At 45.5% G+C, this 13,473-nt stretch overlaps 1 protein-coding gene across 2 annotated transcripts in view; it reads left to right on the top strand.

The window, feature by feature from the left end:
• The window catches only part of LOC105691426 (protein CBFA2T3), a 36,863-nt gene that overhangs the window by 13,836 nt on the left and 9,554 nt on the right, over window positions 1–13,473 (top strand). For both annotated transcript variants that reach the window (XM_048651038.1, XM_025746635.2), the window contains exon 2: window positions 1,683–1,967. In XM_048651038.1, the coding sequence (XP_048506995.1) occupies window positions 1,739–1,967 (229 nt within the window). In that variant the 5' untranslated portion in view covers window positions 1,683–1,738. The remainder of the gene's footprint in view (window positions 1–1,682; window positions 1,968–13,473) is intronic.

The raw sequence follows: 13,473 nt of genomic DNA, 5'->3' as shown, positions 1-13,473 counted from the left end.
ATAACTCGGTCATTTTTGCAGATAGATCAATTTTTCTTTCGGATTCGGATTCCTGAGCTCAAATTACCTGTAGATAGACCAAACAATCAATTTTCTATTTTTGACCCCAAAAAGCTGAAAATTGGCGATAACTCGGTTAATTTTAAAGATAGATCAATTTTTCTTTTAAAATCAGATTCCTGAGATCAAAATACGTAAGAAAAGCATATTAGACCCAATTTAAAAATTGGTTTATTTTTTGCTCAAAAATCGATTTATTTTTTGGTTCATTAGAAAAATTTTTTTTCAACCCACCCTAATGAACATTCCGTATTCTATTTTATTGTGTATACTAAAATTGGATAACGTAGAATACGGAACGTGCCGAGTTGGAGGTCCACATGACAATCATTTGATGTGAGGAACCAAGACGTACAAAAAGTTAGTTATTTCATCTCGAGAAAACAAGATGAGGCTTTCATTTGAGTCTATAATTTTAGCGAACTCGGCGCCTGGAGAGCTGAGATATGAATTGCGATCGCTATGCGCTGTCCAGTCATAGGCTCGTTTCATGAGCAAAGGACCGTAGAGTCGACTCCGTCCGACATGCTTTCTCGCTGATGAATTTAAGCTAGATGCGTTACGCGAACAGGCATTGAGGTTCCTGGTGTTAGAGAAGCACCAAGTCGTACGCCGTCGCGATTTCGAAAAGTTTGTTTCTGAACACCCTGACCTAATCTGTGAGTTTGTACGTCCTCTTATCGGTAAGCCTTTACTGTGAAGAAGATCCGCAATCATTCTGAATTATATTTATTGCACTTGATTTATATCCAAATATTTTTTACATGCTGTTATCCATTGTCATGGATTCCACCGATGTATTTTCTTGTTCACCCAAAATAATTTATTCCATAGTTCAACCCAGATTATCTTACGAATGTATTGTTTCGACTGTTTGGAATAAAATATAAATTGACGATTCACTTGAATTGGTTTATTTCCTTGAAAAATAATAATTGTAATATTATTAATCGTAACGATGAGAATATTCACAATAAAGATGAGGCAAGAGTGAGGAAAAAAAATAATTTTTCGTATCGTATCAATAATTTTATTACATTTCAATATATACACGTATGTTAGGGCTGAAGCTTCAAAATTTGCCGGTTTGATGCACAGGTAAATCTAATTTCTCTCAGATTATGGTTCGAGAATGAACCAAATATATCTATAATGATAGGTCGTCGCATGGGGAAATGTTTTATAGTCGGCGCGACTTCTTTTCTCTCTTACAATATTTCATAAAAGAGAATCCCGATGAAAAATTCCTTGAGCAACCCTCATAGGTACGTGGCGTACGTTCAGCATCTATGAAAAATCGTTAAGGTCAAGTGAGCGTAATTAGATGCAGATGCGCCTTTTTTGTCATCCGTGGGTCCCGCATATACCGGCAACCGTCAGGGTCCAAAATCTGCGGGAGCAGCAGCAGCGGACGACGACTTAGGCCTTCGCAAAAACTGACCGCCTTCGTCGAGTGCCGCCTGTTTTCGTGGCACCAACAGCAGCGAGCGTTTTCCTCCCGGTGCAGACGATATCACATTTCCCGCTTGCAGAGGATCCCTGAATTTTTTTTCAGTCAATTCAGACGCTCAAATTCGACAATGCCTTTTTCTCCTTCCTTATCTTCTTCTTGCTTCTTCCAGGCATCACTTATGCGAGGGTCATTGCAACGATTACCGAAACTAGAGAGTTCGCGATTATGAAGATGGACGTGGAAGACTCCTTCGGAATAAAGATCAAGGAAGAGGCCAAGGAGTGTCTGTCGCCAACCAGCACCACCCACGCGTCCACATGCATCACGGGGGCGGCCGATGCCTCCGCCCCCGCATCTCAGAATAGCCACACAACAACCTCGAAACTCACTCCGACCACGAACAACAATCCGGAACCCTCGCCGGTCAACCTGAACCTCAAACCCAGAAGCAAAGGTGAGAGATTTTACTGCAATAAAGAAACGGTGACACCGCAGCGGATGTTATACTTGTCACCGTTATATTAATGATTACCCATCCTGGATGCACCGAGGCAGTTGCATAGGTATAGCTCGTTCCGCGGCCAACTATCAAACGTCAAAGGCTGTCGGATCGATCCCCCACCCCAAGTTTCCCATTTTCCGATAAACTTAATTATAAAGCGTTCGCTAGCTCGTTCGCTACCGTGATTAACAACTAATCCATTACTTTTAAGTTCCAAAGGAACTCAACTCACCCTCCGCCACTCTTCACCATCTGCGTCCCATATACGCTTTCTAGCTCGATATATTTACACGCTGGTTGCTCGGATGGAATTATCAAATTGGATCCAGTGTATACATACCTGTGCTACGTAATATTATACACACCCACTGATGGTGAATAATTTCATAAAATTTTGCATCGGATTTCAGCTATCATAGACTTATTGTTTGAAATTTTTTGTTTTTTCAAATATGTAGGTATGTTAGCTCGTCGATATCTCTTTTCCGTAAAATTCAGTCTCTGGAGTCCTGTTTTGGAGATGAAAATACATAAAACTACATCATGATACCGCGTAGCAAAAACTTTCGCGCATAATCGATTTTTCGCTATTTTCGGACGAAAAATTAAAATTTCGACGTATTTTAAGCTCAGATTTTCCAATCTGTCGATAAAATTGATCGAAAATATGGGAGATCTTCAGTTTTCACCCACCGCCGATATTCTCATATTCGTTGCTTTATCGAGAATTCTTGCAGCTTTCGTCGAATCGGACAAAATGAATCTAAATAGCGACTCTCGCGAAAAGCTCTACCTATTCTAATCGATAATTTGTCTCTTTATTTCTGGCCTAATCAATATCGTATCATTATTGTTATCAGTTCGCGTCTCATGTGATATACGTAGGAGTCGATCGATCGATTGATCATTAGTAAATCTCTCGATTCGCCGACGAGTCTAAGTAAGTCGCAATACGTCTAGTTTCACGTATATACACCCATAGAAAAAAGGGTTGCGTCTACTATGTGAGTAATAAATAATTTCTGCCCCGTCACAATCCCTGTGGGAATAGGAAACCACCGTTCGCTCTCGGATATCGGTTTATACGACGTGTCCTCATCTGCACCGACATATCTCTCGTACACACATCTACATATTACCTGTATCTGTGCACTATACATCTGCAAAATATCATCTATGTACTTAGAGGACATCTCGCGTACGTCCTCCGCGTTGCGAAGTAGTGTATGAACGGGAAAGGAAAGGACACGTAGGTACATACGTGAGGCAACGAGAACCTGGGCCGCACTGATAGCGGATGTGAACAAACAGCCACCGTCAGCCGCTAGCTGTCGACTCGACCTTTGACCCCCGGTGAGATCACCCACGCGGGGGTGGCGAATTCAAGGCGCGTACGGGGGCGTAAACGAAGCGAGTGGAAAGTACAACGATGATGATCACGAACACTTCGATGCAAAACATTGTCGGAGTATCGATTTGATAGACAAAAAATAACGACCAGAGCTAAAAGATTTTTCTAATCTCTTCGGTATGACGTCCATCCGGGAAGAACCGGCGTTCTATAGAGTCGGCATTTTTCCGTTCATTTTGCTCATACCGAGGGTTTATTTAGAGACCGATCAGCACGTTTTGGTGATAAAAAGCATGTGCAGTGGCGACTTTCGCCGAGGTAGGGAAGAGGAGAGAAGTCCGATATGGACCGTGACCACCCGTCCGTGGCGTGCGGCCCCACCGAGGCGTTTTTCGTATCCTTTTAGGGTTCTTTTTTTCCAAATCCGACGGACAAAAACTTTGGGCAGCGGATGAGCGCGCGTGACGTTGGAAAAATTTGTATTCACTTTTTCTCGTCAGGTTCCAACTAACCCTCGATGAAAACAATCGGAGGAACCGGGCCAGTAGGTACAAAAGACAGAGGCGCGAGACGCCACTTATATATCTAGGAGAAATAATACAAGCAATAGAAAATGGGGTGTTCAGTGGAAGAAAGGACCGAGAGCTTCTGCTAAAGACGTTGACAAAGAGGGGCCTGTTGAGGGTGGGCAAGAGGGTTAACGCTTTGGTGTGGCACGGTGCTCCTCTGTGCCTCCACTTCTACCTTCTCCTTCTCCCGCTCCTTTTCCTTCTACTTCTACTTCTGCTGCTGCTACCGGTGGTACTGGCAGCGCAGAGCTGTTCTTGACGGGTCCCAACACCCGGCAGGCAACAAACCTCAAACAAAACTGAAAGCTAGATCAACCAGAAGGCAGGTCAGAATCAATTTCTCAAGCTACGGGGACCGCCGCTACGTTCCGTTCCTCATTTTTTCATCTTTGTCTAAAAAATCCGACTCAACTGACGCGTCGTTAACTGCCAATTATTATCATCATTGTACATGGCACGGAATCTTCACATGTCTTCTCAGTTTGCCGAGAATATTTTTTCTCGCAGACGTACAAGACCTGCGACGGTAGAGGATCGATTTTTGCAAAATCCATCTCTTTATCGTTTTCATGGGTTACATTTATTTTTTAATTCGTGCACGTCTTCTCGGCGGATGGGGAAAAACGATCGTCCTCCAAAACTATCCCCGGTTTTATCTCTCCGGAGGTCGGGAATATCCCACGAGTCTCCCGAATATGGTTTGCCGACGTAGCCCGAAAACGGCCGGGATACCCATCATAATACCTTATACTCTCGCGTCCCGGGAAACGTTTAATCAACGGATTCAAATGAAAGCTCCTGCGCAGGTTCGTTCGCCGCAAATTCTCCTATTCTCTTACCGCGGCTATACCCATTCCGGAAATCCAGACTCGCAGTTCTTCGTCTTCAAACTTCAACTCGAACTCGTCTGTCTTTCCCTTCGGCCTATAATCCCCTCAAACGCCTTCTCTGCACCTTACTTTAGCTCCACAGTTCCAACCCCCGGCATTCGATGCGCGTACTTTATACAACATTTGAACAAATAAAAAAAGAAGAAAATGAAAAACTGGTCAGTGAAAAACGTAAATGAATGCGCATAAAATCTCGGATATTACACACGCGACATTTGACGACATTTACGAATAACATTGCGTCATCGTCGTCGCCTGCTGCACGGATTATAACGACTGACCTTCGTAAATCTCTGCTATTTCGAACCCATTCGCTTTACACCCGTTTTCTCCGTCATCATTTTTCGGAATGCAAATCTTCCTTCTTTCGGTTGGGGAGTGGCGCAATTTTCACTCGAAACGTTCTCATCGCCGGGGAGGGTGAAATTTTTGAATAAATACACCGCGAGCGAGGAAAGAATGAGATAATGGTCAGACAAACGTGAAAATTACATCGCACCACGGAATTACGGCGAATCGTGAGAAATCGGATAAGCTCTAGAAAAATAATAACACGAGAACCGAGCAAAAATAGGGAGGGAGACACGCCCACCACTTGCGGGCGCACACGCACCGCGCTCCGGAAGCTCAATTATTAATTGGTATATAGCCGACTATGTATGTATACCATACGCGTGTCGTTTACACGTGTCCACTGCACTCGAATACAATATGTACGTACAACGTTAATGCATGCGGAGGACGAAGGAATTGCGGAGTAATACAGGCGAATCGCGGCGGCGCACATTACAACGTGTACGTTTCACATCCACAGCTACATCGGCGATTACAATATGTGGAGTAAGGGAAGAGTAAGAGAAGCGGACTCGGGGTTGGAGATGAGGGCTGGTGTTAACGAGAACCCCTATGACCGCGTTTATCTCGCACTCTTTTTACATTTCTAACACTACTCGCGTAGAACGGAATGAGAAAAATGCGAACAGAGGAAAGCAACCCTCGATATTCTCAACTTTTAGGTACGAACACATCGACAAACTCAGGGACAGCGGTAGTAGACGGGAAAAGGTTGGAAGCACGCGAAAGCTCACCCTCCTCCGGATGACCCTTGAAATCGACGTGTGTATGTAATAAAAGGAGACGGTAGATGGTTCGCCTGTACGGATGGCGTAAAATTTACCTATACATGCATAACACATTTACATGCGTTATACATGAGGCTGCCGGTGGTGGTTCCATGGGGGTACCCGTATTATACCTCCAATGAATGCTCGCGGCGCACATCCATTCAAATCGCGGGTTAGGTGGGATTTTACGCAGAGGTGTATACCTATATACCTTATATACCATGTACTCGCCTCGTGATATACCTTCCTTTTTCGCTTCGCTATCTAATCTCGGTAGCCCGCAGTGCATCGCCCGCGATATGTGTTTTTACATATGTACAATAAAACACACGGGTGACGTACGACTACCACCGGAGAATTATGGGGAATAATTAAATTCCCCCGAATATCGAGTTCTGTGTTTTAAATCCGACGCAATTATTTTGTCAAAAATTAGAAAAGTTCCCCTTCGTTTCCGCCGCAAATATTCTTCCATCGACTTTTTTTTTTCGTGATTCGACCAAGAGACTCGGAATAAAAGAAAAAACTGCTTTTCGATTTCAATTTTTCATTCGACCCTCAACGAAAGTTTCGTTTTCAAGTCATTAAAAAGTATTTAAATTATTGGAAAGCTGTATTTTCTGAAATAAATAGAAAAAAAAAGGATGAACCAAATATGTTTTTCCATTCCATGTAGCAAAAAATCGTCGGACAAATCCGCAGATATTATTTGGCTGACAAGTCAAAATAAAGAAAAAACTTACAACGAGGGAGGAGTTTAAGGGATATTCGTTTTTCTCCGATTCACACAGGATACGAGGGAAACAAAGGGGTTGATGAAGCACGTTTCGCGAGTTTTCGTCAAGGATTTAGTCGCCGCAGTCTTTTGATTATATCTAAACAGCTAGATCGTTTCTGGTAAAGCGTTCGCACGTCGGGAGCACTTTGGGCTCCGAAATCCTCGGCACACAGTCAAGAGGCACGCGCGCTCCTCGGTTACCATCGGGAAGTACAAAATATACGGTTGCCGAACTTTCCCATATAATACGTCGGAGCTTTCTCCGGAGTAAAATCGGAATCACGTATATATCGGAGCTGTCATAAAAAAAAAAAAAATCACGACGAGTAAGAATCAGCGTCGTCGATTTTTGGTAACTTTCACACCACCGCGACCTGATTGCGTTTTCGAAAAGGAGCCTCGCTTCTGATCGCCGACTATTATTCTCATTTCTATTATTGCTATTATTATTATTATTATTACTAGAGTTAAAATGCGTTCGAAAGTCCGCGAAAAGAGCTCCGGGGGCTCGATGAAAGAGAAGAAAGCAAAGAAAGTAAAGTAACGAAGCCCCCTGGGTTAGACTAGAGCACGTACTACCTCACGCTATACCTCAGGGTACAACGCCCTTCTTAAACCTCCGAGAAACCATCTGATGAAGTTCTCATCGCGCTATGAATTCACCCATCGAGTGTAGTAGAATCGATGGAACTTAATTTATTATGAGCAACAAATACCAAAGATTTCTCCCAAGTTCTCCTGACAATAAAAAAAATTCTAATAATCGCTGATGAGTACAAGAGGATCACAACTCTGCTAACTTGGACGAGTAGCATAGTTTTGTTATCGCAGTGTTCGGATATTCGAACGGAAAAGCGAAAAATTGGCGATAACTCGATCACTTCGATAAAAGAATATATCATCAGATTCGGAGTCCCGGATTCAAAATAGCGAAGGATACACGAAAAAAAAAAAACTGCATCGATTCTTGATGTGGAAATCAAAAAAACCGAAAGGCTAAAGGGAGGGAAAATTGTTAAAACAATCGTCATTGCGGCATCGAATCGTTTTTTATCCGCGCATAGTGTGATCGAGTTCGGACCCCTTTTGGTGAAATGGTCGGAGGTAGAGATGAATCGGGACATATTATACCTAGAGGGGAACAATGTGAAATAGACTTTGGAAAATACTAGAGCGCGAGACGCGTGATAAAGTGCGGGCACAGGTGCGGAAGGGGTCGCGGACCGGCTCGACTCGACGCGTTCGCAGGTGTTCTCTAGTATCACTAGCTATACGAGTTTCAAGCTTCGTTCGCAGGTTGGACGATCCATATATGTACGTTCGCCGCCCTCTCTACTCGGCCTTGCTCATTCCGTATAGTCCCAGGATACATGTGCTCCACCTATCACGTACGCATTTATTTTTACATATCAGCCGCAGACGAGAGCTTAATCGCTATGTCGCAGTCCTCTATAAGGATTCGTCGAGCCTTTCGAAATCCTTAAAAATCCGTGTAATCGTCGATCGAATCGATGCTCTTGGTTGAAACGCCTTGACCCGGTTCAACTTCTATCGCGAGGGCGAACTGAAAAAAAAAAAAAATATTTTCAAACGTAGCGGAAGTTTTTTTTTCTTTTTTTTTTTATCTTACTTTGAAATTCCACCGGCATCCAGACGTAGGGTGAAATTATTAAACTACCCTCGGGGTGTCCGGGTCCCCGAGGAGCAGAGCCTAAACCCACAGGATGCGAAAAGCGGGAGAGCGCGAAGGGATCCAGCGGTGTGTGCATACAGCCTACCGACCGACCTCACCCTTTCGCCCTTCCTCGCGTTATCTCAACCTCCGCAACCACTGCGTTACACTCGCTCCTGCTCTCCAGCTTTCCTGCATCCTCTCCTGATATTCTCCAGCGACGAGTACGCGGTGGCGTTTGCGTTTCCCGTCCCGTTCACGTTTACGTTCACGTTCGCGTTCGCGGGGTCGGTTGACTCTGGCTGTCTGGTCCACGCACGATAAGGCACGTCCAACACTTTCAGCGGAGCATTGCTCTCAGCTGATATCATATCCGGTAGACCTGACGTTGCTCAGCAAGCAGCACCGACGCCACTCCCGTGTGTGTGTGTGTGTGTGTAGTACGTGCCCTTCGTGTTCGTAACGGGAACTGTTCACACAGGATATACGTCGTATATACGCTACGAACGTGTGTACAAGGCCCTTTTCGAAACTCGAAGGAAAACTGAACTCCGACGACGACCGGCGAACCGACGAACGTGTTTTTTCGCCACGAGAGAAGACGGTGCTTGATTTGTCGCTCGTAATTTTGCGAGAATTGAAATGAAAAAGATGTTTTGAAAAATGTTTCTTTCGACGCTATCACCTCGTTACCGCTGCGGCATACGAAGTGTGGTGTAAACTACAATATGTCCTATGTTTTGGGATGTTCGTCGTTAAATTTCACACGTACCGCACGTTAGTTCAATTCGCTTTGTCGTACTTGCGACGTACAATGGAAGTTTGAAAAACAATCGTTAAACAATTCTCGGGATCAGATTGGAAAGGTCAAACGGTCGCTCGGACATCTTTTACACGGGAGGCTGTTTCCCGCCTATTTACGTGTATAGGTAAACCTCCTGCGTTTGACAGTTGACAGGGCGCTATGGTATGAGATTTTCTCTCGCCTCACGCCCTCGACGCTCGAATTCATCCGTTTATAATTATCGGTCTCATCCCACACGACATACCTATACACGGATAAAATACTCGGCTCCGCTATCAGTCCGAATAATAATCGGTATACCGAAACGTACGGGGGCTAATTTATACCACTGCAGTAGTCGAGGTCCGCGTGCGGTCGGTCCTCGGACCGAACCAATTTTATGGGTTTCGATCGGGGTTGAATTTCCTTCACCACCGGACGTAAAAATGACGACAAACCCCACAGGAATTGTGGACGGTCTGTGATGTAATGCGATTTCTATAGAATTTCGGTAAACTTTTCGACTGGACGTAAACGTGGATAAATTACCGTACATGTGTCAACGGAATAGTAATTTTCTCGCCAAATTTACCTTCAAAGTCACCGAAGGTCGCAGCTCAAATTATACCGAATTGGAGAACTTTCAAAGAGAAAAGTGAAGGTAAAAGGGCGTGTGACTGTTCCGAAATGTGAACGCGGGTTCAAACGGTTTTTTGCGTCACCGACTACGTGACAACAATTTGCCACTTGTTAATGGCGTCGCGTATGTATACCTCATAGATAATATAGATACCTATTTCCTTGTTCCAATTTATCTACTGTACGTATGAATTTGCTGGGAAATGAGAATTCATCTTTTCTGAATTCCTATCAACAGCCCCTGCGATCACATCCCTCTTACATTCACACTCGCCGATTCGAACTGAGTCCGTTTTGCATCGATTCTTCGACGCAATGTACGGATAGATAAGAAAAACTATTACCGGACTTTAAGGTAACCCTGGATTCATTAGGAGAATTCTTCTGTTCTTTCGAATTCTGAGACTAAATCAAAAGTGCGGGGTAGGGTGAAATCGTAGCTCCGTGGAGGAAAATTCAAATACTCTCTGCATTGGAACTGAACTCGTTATAACGCGTTCCGTTTGCTCATACATCCGGAAACCTTTTTGAGGAAAGTCAGTATACCGTACGCTTGCGTGGTTGCGCGTGTGCGTGCGTGCGTGCGTGTGTGTGTGAGATTTTCACACGCGGTGACCGGCAAACGCCCGACCTGCGGGCAAATAAAATGGCTGCGCTGATGGCTGCGGGTGGCAAAGTTGTAGCAGCGAAGGGATGAGAGTCCACCCCCGAGCCCCGACCCCCAACCCCCGACCCCCATCCCCTAACCCGGTAGCGTCCCTCCCCCGCGGGGTGGCGCGATCAAAGCCATCTGTTGCATTGTCCCGGCAATTAGAAGACGACAGCTGAGTCCCACCTTACTTACTTACCCTCAGCGACTCTCAATTATTATACCTATAAGTACAGCGGCTGTAAGGAAACAAGGACTTTACGGGACGTTGCAAAACCTGCAGGATTAGAAGACCTATGTACGCGCGTCTATCCCGTGCCGTAAGAAATCCAGGATAGGAAGCCATCGGAATTTTAATCTCCCTTTAAAGACCCGCGATATGCGGGTGGCGAAAAGGCTCCTTCGACCTCTCCGCGCGCCCCTTGTCCTCTTAGAGGAAATTTATTTCCCGCAATCGATGCAGGCGGCGGCAGACCTATAGCAGTTTGACGTGTGCGAAGTGTGCAGCGAGTGCGTGTGAAAGGGTGAATTTTCTTCGCGAAAACAATGGGCTTATAATTGCCCTTGGAACTTATGCCTCTTTGGCAGCACAGCGCGCCAACCCTCTGAAAATCGAGGAAGACAACGACGTAGACGACAACGTCTTTCTAACTTTGAGATAAAGGCGGCAGTAATTAGCACTTCAGCTTTATAATATAATGCTATACCTCTATAATACCATCCGCATTATAGTCAAGATCGAATAATCCTGCAGGCTGGTCGAACCCCTTCGGAGTGCGGTAAATTCATTAGCGATCACTTCCATAATTCTCTCCTATTTATTATACGGATGTAAACAATTTTCCAACGATCCGTGCGCCCGAGGCATTTTCATTCGAGGCGAAACCCTCTGACGTCATAACTTTTGCACGATTCCGGTCTGCGTTTGTTGTTCGCTATTCTTTTCTCTGTTCGTTTTCTTTTTCTCGAGTTTTTGGTTTTAGGAAAAAAAAAAAACAAGCTGTAGTACGGTATACCGTTCATGAAATTGCAAGTGAGGCGAGGCTCGTCGAGCAAGCGGAGTTAGGTAGCTGCGAGAGGTTCGCGGAGGTGCAGAGTCGGGGGGGGGGGGGGGGGGGGGGGGGAAAGAGGGTGGAAGTGCGGGCGACGGTGGCACCAGATGTCGTCTCATACCTAATTCCCTGAATATTTCAGCTCTCAGTGACAGGAGATTTTTCACATTTATATTGGACGGTTAGCAGTTCTGCCCATTACCCTGTTCCAGCTTCGTATTGCTTACCGAGATATACGGAGAGCGTTTATTCATTCGTTCGTTCATTCATTTGTTGCTGATCCACTTCACTTCCGAACCTTTTGTTCTTCGTGTCGAGGCGACGACGCGTCGATACGAAAGCGGGAATTATATGAAAACTCGTTCGATTATTGCCTTTCAAATCTACGGGGACGTTTCTTGCGGAATCGGACGATCGCGCGACGCGTCGACGACGAGTTACGGTCCGCAAGAATCAACGGGGTAACTCGGCGAACATTTTCCCCTCCTTTTTTTCCCTACTTCTGGGAGAAAGCTCGCGAAAGAGAATGGCGAAGTTGAGAACCAGCGGGCGGGGTAACAGCTGGTCGAAGGGGTAACAGCGGTAGCTCGATGTGATTAGTTCAAGACCACCTAGATGCGCGCCTATGTTTGGAGCGAACACACGTACAGGTACAGGTATTCCTGTACGCTGTGCGCCCAAGGTGCAGTTGGTGCAGGATTTTCGAATAGCCATCAAGACGGAATTTGTCTAGGATCAAGGAATTAGATGTGCGAGTTCCCGAGGTGACACCTGCAGACGCATTCGCGGTATGAGATGGGTATACAGGAAACGTGGAGGGAAAATCGTATGCGATACGCGGAGTTCTTTTTCACCGCCCGATACTCCGGTGTATCCGGCCGCAATCGATTCAAGCGAAAACCATAAAGCCCGCGATTAAATTCCGATGTTGATTATTACCTGTGGGTATCAAACGGTACTCGGTAGCGTTACAACGTTATCCATCCGCATGCGTCTGACAATGAGGAAGCGACTCAACGTTGAGATACACGTCTTTGAACCTCGTCGCGCGTGCTATAATATGATCCAACCTGGGAATTGTTAAAGTTTCCGTTTACCTGCGGCGCGTTGTACACATTCATACAAATTCACAAGTATATATACAGAGACGACTGGCCTACGTACGTGTATATAAATACCGGCGAAAACGTTATATCCACACAAATACCCACATCATAGGTGGAAACGTAACCCCGGGAGCGTTGGAAGTAGGTAGATGGGATACCTGGGGGCTGCCACCGAGTTAGTTACAAAGCACTTTTGGCTTTAGAATTCTCCAGGTCGGTACGAGGTAATTACCACTCGGGGACCACCGTCAGGTGGTTGTGGCATGACGAGCACCTGCAAGCTCATGTCTGACATGAAAGCTGCTTCATCACAGCTTCGATCAGTGCGCGAGTCGAAGCCACGGGGGGTCCGAAACCTGTCTTGTTACGGAAAAACGTATTCGGGGCATTTTTTTTTCGAAGGTCCCAACGAAAGTTTAACAGGTGGTTGGAAAAAAAAAAAACACAATCCCGAAAATCAAAATCTCTCAACGACCAAACGAACTGGGAGGATATCATCCCGTTCCGCGTCTTCGTCGTTTTCGTGGCGAAAACGTCGACCTGTCGTAGTGCAGGTTGTATTGCGGAGAACGGTGCCACGCGACCAGATCTGGACGGTATCGCGCCCTTGTCGCGGTGAACCGTCGAGACCGTTGAGTCGAGGCGTTGACAAGGGTCTGATTTATTAGCCACGAAACCGACAGCGTTGCCCGCCGATACTTCTTCCACTCTTAACTAGCACCACCCTTAGCCGAAATCTGTAGCTAAAAATCGGAACTGGCCGAGATGTGCCTCGTAGCGTGGGAAGAATTCTTGCGGGCACGGTAAAAGGTGTTTAAAGAAAATCAGCGCGTAGATTTCATAG

The sequence above is a fragment of the Athalia rosae genome, chromosome 2 (genome assembly GCF_917208135.1).
Source record: "Athalia rosae chromosome 2, iyAthRosa1.1, whole genome shotgun sequence".
NCBI classification, from domain to species: domain Eukaryota; kingdom Metazoa; phylum Arthropoda; class Insecta; order Hymenoptera; family Athaliidae; genus Athalia; species Athalia rosae.
The sequence above is the reverse complement of the archived record's forward strand: the minus strand, read 5'-3'. Positions and strand labels throughout refer to the sequence as shown.